Source organism: Prunus avium, chromosome 1 (assembly GCF_965620075.1).
Source record: "Prunus avium chromosome 1, drPruAviu1.hap1.1, whole genome shotgun sequence".
NCBI lineage: Eukaryota > Viridiplantae > Streptophyta > Magnoliopsida > Rosales > Rosaceae > Prunus > Prunus avium.
This window is the reverse complement of record NC_142284.1, coordinates 19,873,997-19,881,904: the sequence shown is the minus strand read 5'-3', so window position 1 is coordinate 19,881,904 and position 7,908 is coordinate 19,873,997. Positions and strand designations below refer to the sequence as shown.

General features: G+C 39.8%; 2 protein-coding genes and 1 pseudogene across 2 annotated transcripts; all 3 read left to right on the top strand.

Annotated features, from left to right (window-relative positions):
- The first annotated feature begins 1,257 nt into the window (after nucleotides 1-1,257).
- On the top strand, nucleotides 1,258-2,501 carry LOC110752693 (uncharacterized). The gene is made up of 2 exons (XM_021953405.2): nucleotides 1,258-1,969; nucleotides 2,281-2,501. The coding sequence occupies exons 1-2, from the start codon at nucleotides 1,368-1,370 to the stop codon at nucleotides 2,294-2,296; spliced, it is 618 nt and encodes a 205-aa protein (XP_021809097.1). The 5' UTR covers nucleotides 1,258-1,367; the 3' UTR covers nucleotides 2,297-2,501.
- A 532-nt stretch (nucleotides 2,502-3,033) lies between these two features.
- LOC148297505 (uncharacterized) lies at nucleotides 3,034-5,255 on the top strand. The gene is made up of 6 exons (XM_088247669.1): nucleotides 3,034-3,506; nucleotides 3,687-3,774; nucleotides 3,864-4,018; nucleotides 4,164-4,272; nucleotides 4,480-4,610; nucleotides 4,948-5,255. Exons 3-6 carry the CDS (start codon nucleotides 3,977-3,979, stop codon nucleotides 4,990-4,992), a joined length of 327 nt encoding a protein of 108 aa, XP_088103795.1. The 5' UTR covers nucleotides 3,034-3,506; nucleotides 3,687-3,774; nucleotides 3,864-3,976; the 3' UTR covers nucleotides 4,993-5,255.
- Nucleotides 5,256-5,670: 415 nt separating this feature from the next.
- On the top strand, nucleotides 5,671-7,659 carry LOC148297504 (plant intracellular Ras-group-related LRR protein 3-like; annotated as a pseudogene).
- Nucleotides 7,660-7,908: the final 249 nt, after the last annotated feature.

The following is a 7,908-nucleotide window of genomic DNA, read 5'->3' as shown; positions in this document are numbered from 1 at the left end:
TCTAAAAGAATTAAAAAAACATTAAAAAAAAGAGTTAGGTTTCCTGCCCCACGAACTCTCCTTTTCCTATTCTTTTCTCCCAGCCGTCACTTTCTTCTTCTCTCTCCATTTTTTATTTTTTCTTCTTCCTCCATTTTTTCTTCTTTCTTCTTCCTCCCGCCACTGGCAACACTTTCTCTCTCTCCATCAGATCTGCCTCTCTCACTCAACCTCCTCTCCCCAAACCAAATTCGTCGACTTCTTCTTCCAATCTCTCTTATTCTGTTAGTCGCTGTCGCTCCCTCTCTCTCTCAGTCACTCTCGCAGCGTGGCTCTCTCTCTCTCTCTCTCTCTCTCTCTCTCTCTCTCTCTCTCTCTCTCTCAGTCAATCTCGCTTTCTATCTCTCAGTGACTCGCGCTCTCTCTCCCCAAACCAAACCACCTTCAGTTGCTCTTTTTGGGCCTCGGCAGAAACCCGCCAACCCGACCCGACTTATCGGATTTCGAATTCATTCGAAATTGGGCCTAAAAATGAGGTGTACGGTTTGCCTAATGGGCCTGCCGACATGGCCGGTTCGGTGAGTGGTTTGGGCCTATACCCGACCCGACCCGACCTGTGTTCACCCCTAAATATTTCTACGAACTCCTTGCAACATTATGTTCGACTATAATGCATGAACATCCAAATTTGACTTTAGGAAATTTGTACTAATAATTGGAGGAAATTTGTACTAATAGCAACAGACTTGAGTTTGAGAAACTATTTGAAATTTTTTATAGGTCAATTATATTTTAAAGCTTAAAAGATGAAGAGAAAGTAGTTCGGGGTGTTTTTCTGATTTTTTTAATTAATTTTTTTAATTAAAATTTTAATCTTAAAAGGAGCATTGTGAAAGCATAAGATATATGTTTCATACAGGCATCATATATGCTTCATTATGGGTTCAACAATGTGTCATTCTAGTTCATAGAATAAAATCTTAACATAAACAATATAAAAAAGAAACATTTATTACATATGGCGCTATGGAAGGACACCCGTAAAAAAAAAATTGTGCCAGAACAAGATGCAACTTAAGTTGCTCTTTTAATTCAGCCATCCAATTTTATCCAACGGTTGCAATCTGTCCTCATTTAAGTTTTTCAATTAAGGTTTCTCAAGAGACTCACTCATTTGGAATTGGAATTGGAATTGGAATTAGTTGGGACTTGGGCCTACTGGGTTTATTGCGCCTGGCCCAGAATTGTCGAGATGCCCTTCCTTATGTCCCCTAGGGATTTGCTGCTCCAGAACCAGAATTGTCGCCTCATCTGAGTCTCCATTCTTCCCTAGGGTTTGTCATCTCTCAATTCTCGATTCCTAGTCGTCTGTCCTCAATCGATTCTCCATGAACTCCTTACTCTCTGAGTATGTTCACTCTCGCAAGAGGGTCCGGGATCTAACTGTTGAGCGAGATGAGGGTTTGGCGACAATAAATCGCTACGTTGTCGATCCGAAGCGTGTCCTTCGTCCTTTTATATTCGTTACCATGAGGCGGCAAGTCGATGCTCTCGTACACCGCAAGAGCATCCAAGATTCCTTTCAGCCATCCTCCATTATGATCAGAACAGGCGAAAATGCCCGTGCTTTATTTGATGCGGTGACAGTAGTTCGTCTGGGCTGCCGTGTGAGAATTGCATCAAGCCGTGTGCGCAATCGGACCACGAAGGATTACCGCAAGTACCAATCACTGTACTATGCGTTGAGGGTTTCTGTGGAGGCGTTGGAAGAAGAGTACCGACGATGTGAGCAGCTCTACAAGAGGTTCCGTGATGCGAACGTGGTCAAGGTATCCAACGGAGATGAACTGAATGCCTTGATCTATGTTAAAAACAGTGGTGGTTGGAGGGCGAACACTATCGTCATACCTACCTTGAATGCTTTTGCAAATGTTGGAGCTCTGGAGCAAGATATTGAGGAAGCAGGATTTGTATTTCTGCTTGGGGACCAGTAAGTATCATATACTTTTCAATTGTTTTTTTTCTTTGAATTGTTTTCTTAATTCATCTTCATTTAATCTCTTTTTATGTTTTGTGATTATTATAATTTTTGGGCATAAAATAGCGAATTCATATCTAACCTGATGGCATTGGCATTATTATTTGAGTTTTATTTAATGGTTGATAAATTCTTTTTGGACAAATTATTTAGTCCTCCCTGCCATTTACATGTTATTGTTGATAAAAGTTACAATGTTTACATCTTTTCTCTTTCCTAAATGTATGACTCGAATTGAAATTGTACTTTGTTTGCCTTTACAGTGCTGATGCTCAATAGAAGAAGGGAGTACATAGAAAGCTTTTGATGTAATTGGGGATATAGATAGATCTTGTCTGGTTTTGAAACTTTTAACAGGCCTTTTGTAATTAACGGTACAAAGCAAGCAAGTTTGTTATGTAATTGGGAATATAGATAGATCCTGCCTGTTTTTGAAACTTTTAACAGGCATAGTTCAGACTTTTGTGTTTGGTTGTTGGTTTAGTAAGAGGAAACTCTCAGACGAATTTAAGAGTTCCCCCAACTTTTCAATGACTGGTGTTTACAGTTAAAAGTTACAAAGTTTGCATCTTTTTCGTTTAACTTCCTTCATGAAGTGGTTTCTCTCTTTCTCTGTTCAAAATTGGGTTGTTGTGTGCCAGTCGAGTCTTACTTTTGTGTGCTGAATGTTCTAACCTTTCTTTTCACTTTCTGGAGATGTGTTCATCAGTTCTTGTCTTAATTCAAGGAAGGCAAACTAGACAAAAAGAGACAAGTGCACACAAAAACCAAAACCATTTTCACTCCGATTATGTTACATTTGGTTACATCAGAAATCAAGAGGGAAACCAAAGCAAAGAAGATAAAAATGAACTTAATTCTATGCTATAACTTTGCACACCGAAAAACGATAAACAGGAATCCACGTGAACTGGTTAATCCTCTCTCTCTCTCTCTCTCTCTCTCTCTCTCTCTCTCTCTTCTCTGTTTACTTTTCAATGTATCCTCTAGCTGAATATATAGGCGAGGTGCCAATGTATACTTGCTGTCTTACACTCTGAATGACTAAGGATTTAGCAGGTTCTGTACAACTGGTAAATCAGAGGCCAAAAAATGGAACACACCAAGACAAACTAAAGAATGACACACCAAGCACACAGGATGTGAGTACCGAATAGGAACTCCGAGGGTGGTAACTATTCTGAGGGACAAAAGAATGCAGAATACTTTGTTAGATTCTTTTGGAAATGCTGAATGCACCGTAACATTCTAGATCTTGGTTTTGGGAAGCAGACCTTAACCCGCCTTTTGGTAAAATTTCAGGCTGGAATGGCTGCAATCCATAGAGGAAAGGAATTCAAAAAGAACATGAACTCAATAGGCAAGGCAACTAAGCCATGTAAAATTTCTATGTATGTATAAGGTGGATAAAAAGGGCTGGTTGATTATAAGGGCCGACTAAAATGACCCAGATGAGGATACGCATGAGGAAGCTTGCTTTGAAAACAAGGTCCGTATCATCTCATTGTGTAATGCTTCGTGTCCATGTGATAAATGTCTACTTCATCTAATAATTATGTTTTTAAAATTAAAAAAATTGTCCGAAAAGTGATTTTACCTTTTTAATGTTGATATTAAAGAAGTTGTATTGAGCCGTTCTATTGATGCAATTTGTTGTGTTCTATACCAGGGAGAAAATAATGACGACACCAAGGAAAGAGAAAAAGAGAGAGGCTAGAAGAGAGGAAAAGGCTGAAAAAGCTGCAGTGTTGGATAAGGTTTTAACTAACTGCCATACACTAAAAATGTACTGGACTTAATCTGTTATTGTCGCTAGGTCTCATAAAGATTTACTGTCCTTCTGCAGAGCATTGAGAGAGAACTACTAGAACGCCCCAAGAAAGGAGTTTGTGGTGATGCATATAAAGATATATAGAATTACCCCTTTGATAAATACCAAAAAGTTCTTGAAGGGGAAGAATGCAGTTGGATACTGAGAGAGAAGAAGAAGAGGAGGAGGAGGTATTCTTGTCCAATTTATCATTCCTTCTTTTTGGATGATCTAATATCTCAAGTATTAGTATTGAAATGTGAAGTATTTCATGGTATGCTTACTTGAAATTGTATGCTTTCATAATCTAAATACTTTTGTGGTTGGAATAAGCAGGAACCTGAGATAGAATATGTTGAAGGTTATGATGAACTTGAAGAGGAAGATGATATTGAAGATTTTGCTGGTTTTTCAATGGAAAATTCTCATGCAGATGATGATATGGGTAAAGCTAAATTCTAGTCTTAACAGAATATGAAATGAATGCATGCATAATCCACACAAAATTTGCATAATAGACTAATTTTTTTAGTCTGCTGTGACTAAAAAAAGGTTTATAATGCTTTGTTCCAACTGTTGTATAAAACTATGGGGAAGAGTTAGTGTGCTTGTGCGTATCAAATGGACTCAATGAAGGATCTTAATGATGCAGTTGGAAGTGATGAAGAGGCAGAAGCAGTTATTCGCAAGAGAGAGAGAAAGGAATCTCCCTTTGCTTCTAGAAGATTTGAGAAAGATGAACCTGCTGCCAAATCGAAGAAGAAGCCGAGGGTACTTGTTGAGGTAATGGCTAGTTACATATTCAGTCTTGAGATCTTTAGTTGGTTCAGCATAGTTTTCTTGCTTTTCTTGCTTGAAAAGCATTGATGTATCACTTTAACTAGAAACTGTCTTTCCTATCCTTAGGACTTAAGGGGTTGCTATTAGACCATATTGTATGTTAAATCCAAGCCGCTTATCTCCCTTTTAGTTGTAATTGATTAGTAGAGCAGTACCCTTAATGTAAATAATACCCTTTTTTAAATAATTGTGAAATCACTAGAAATAACTTGCTATATCTACACGTCTATTGTGATATGTAACTCTTCCCTCGAATCTGAATGTATTCTTTATTTATCAGGTTGAGCATGAAGATGCTGGTGTTAGGCAAAAGGCAGTCCACTGAGAACTTCTTCTTATTTCATTATTTGATCTGGAAAAGATATGGTTGCAACGCTCTTCTTCTTGTGAGGTTGGCCTATTTTTCTCAAAGCTTGCTGCGCAAGGAAGGAACTTGCTGATGGTGACCAAATTTTGAAAGATTTTGATAGCTGAACAATTTTTTTAAATTACTGTAGTGACATTGCTAGCTTTGAGTTGGAGCTGGCTTTGGCCTGTGGGTTGTTTGTAGGCCAAGGGACATTGTTAGTTAGGTTTTCTGTATTGTAAACGTCTTCTATAACAAAGAAAAACAATAGTCTGTTGGAAGGATCCTAGTTTTTTCCTTTGCTTTTGTTTTGGATTTTATTTCTGTTTATGAATCCTTGTTCTCTTTTCATTTGGATGACGTTAATGAGAACTGCTGTCATCCCTTCCAAATGTAATTTTAAGAACATAGTTCTAAATTAAATGGTTCTACAGTTTATGGGTTGTTCAAGATCCAACAAGTCATGTCGTCAACCAGTAGCCCATGACCCTATCTGGTTGGAGCCCACAGGTTTCTCTACTACTTTCCAGTTCTCTCCCCCTTTCTCTGCACATATATGTTTCCTCTTTCTCCAACACTTGTATTCTATCTCTCTCTGTCTCGATCATCTTCTACTCGTATGTCCAACTGTTTGGAGTTCTTATGAGTCCGAATGAAATGGATCAACAATATTCCAAGGACTTTCCGATCCTATCCTATATCCTGTCAAAGCTCGACCCTAAATCCAATCCACCACTCTCACCCCAACTCCAAGAAACTCTGTTGACTCAGCTTCCCCCACCTGAACCACCCCAAAGTCCTTGCTTCCATGACCCACCTCATCCCCACCACCCTCTCTCAGACCCTCTCCCTGCTCCGGGCCCTCGGTACTCCCCCCGACCTGTCCACCGTGGTTGTGGCACGTGCCAAGATCGCTGAAATCCAGTCTAAGCTCCAAAACAGTAGTAGTAGTAGTGCCCTCCAAGAAGCCCAGAACTACTCACAAGTGAGAGAAGCGGCAGAGAAAGAGTTGGAGATATACAAGGCGGTGGTGAGGTTGGATGAGATGCACGAGACCTATGAGGAACAGTTGAGGGATGTGGAAGTGAGGCTTGCAGAGGCATATGGTTCGGTCGTGGCTGATTTAGAAAAGGAGAAGGAGGGTGAAGTGATAAAACTGAATGAGGAAGTGGTCAGGATTTTGAAGGAGGCAGAGAGTGGGGTAGCTGTTGAAAGAGTTGAGCTTTCTGGCCGTCATCTGAGGTTTCTACCTGAGGCCTTCGTGAAGCTTCATGGGTTGGTCTCTCTCAACCTGTCAAACAATCAGCTAGAGGTTTCCACTCTCATCTCTCTCTCTCTCTCTCTCTCTCTCTCTCTCTCTCTCTCTCTCTCTCTGTTGTTTATCTTAGAGACAGAAAAGCATACAACTTTTAATGAATCAGTTCACTTTTTGAATTAGACATATGCCAGATCAAGCATTTAGCTAATCCTATATGAAAAATTAATATAGCTTACAAGTCCACTCACAATTGGTTTTCTATATTTAGAGCAAAATCCAACTAACCAACCAATGTTTGCAGCAGATGGATAGAATTAAGACTCTCCTTGGCATCATTGATCTCTAAGTAGTAACTTATGATTAGGGTCTTGCATTTCATTGACGTAGTTCCTGGTAACATATTACATAACTGGTTTATTTTTTTGGCATAACAGTCCATTCCAGATTCAATAGCAGGACTTGAGAAACTCGAGGAGCTCCATGTTTCGTCCAATCTTTTAGTTTCCTTGCCCGACTCACTCGGATTGTTGCTTAACCTGAGGATCCTCAATGTGTCAGGAAACAAGCTGGATGCCCTTCCTGAAAGCATTGCTCGTTGCAGGTAATGTCTCAAATTTTCTTTTTCCACTTGTCCCATCTGTTCTTCATGTGTTCTGTTCTTGGCGGGTAATGTTTCCTTCTTTTCCTGTAATTCTCACTTTGTGACTGTTTCCAAAACTTCTTTTTGTACTCAATATTAGTTCACTGGTGGAGCTAGATGCAAGCTTTAACAACCTGATGTGTTTGCCAACAAATATTGGTTATGGGCTACTGAATCTCGACAGGCTCTCAATCCACTTGAATAAAATCCGTTCCCTTCCTCCATCCATCTGTGAAATGAGGTCACTGAGATATCTAGTTGTTCATTTCAATGAGCTTCGTGGGCTGCCATATGCAATTGGGAGACTGACAACTCTTGAGGTGCTCAACCTGTCCAGCAACTTCAGTGACTTGACAGAGCTTCCTGAATCAATTGGTGATTTAACCAACCTCATGGAGCTTGATCTAAGCAACAACCAGATTCGAGCTCTTCCTGCAAAATTTGGCCTGCTTAGAAACCTAACCAAGCTCAACTTGGATCAGAACCCGCTCGTGATTCCGCCAATGGAGATAGTAATTCAAGGGGTTGAAGCTGTCAAGGAATACATGGCACAGAGGTGGCTCGATATCGTAACAGAGGAACAACAGAGGAGCATGCTTGAAGCAAGCAAGCAAACAGCTCAGACTGGATGGCTGGGTTGGGGAACCTCCTTGTTGAATAACTTGGTTTCTGGGTCTCCCATGGTGTTGCAGGTAATCTTGGAGGGAAGAGAGATTCTAGAGACCCATGTCTTGATCAACAGTTGTGATCATCCAGCTTTTTCTGTAAATATTCCTGTGTATATATGTGTAGTCTGGACATTTAGTTATGTATGAAGTCTGGTCTCCGTAAGATATTACTGATTTTACTGCAATTAATGGATGACGATGGTATACATTGTTTTTGTGTAAAATGTTCTTGATAAATTCTCATTTATTTTCATGGGTTTTACCACAAAAAAAAAAAACAAAGAATTATTGAGCCAAGTGAAATGCTCTTACGACTAAGCTATGGACCT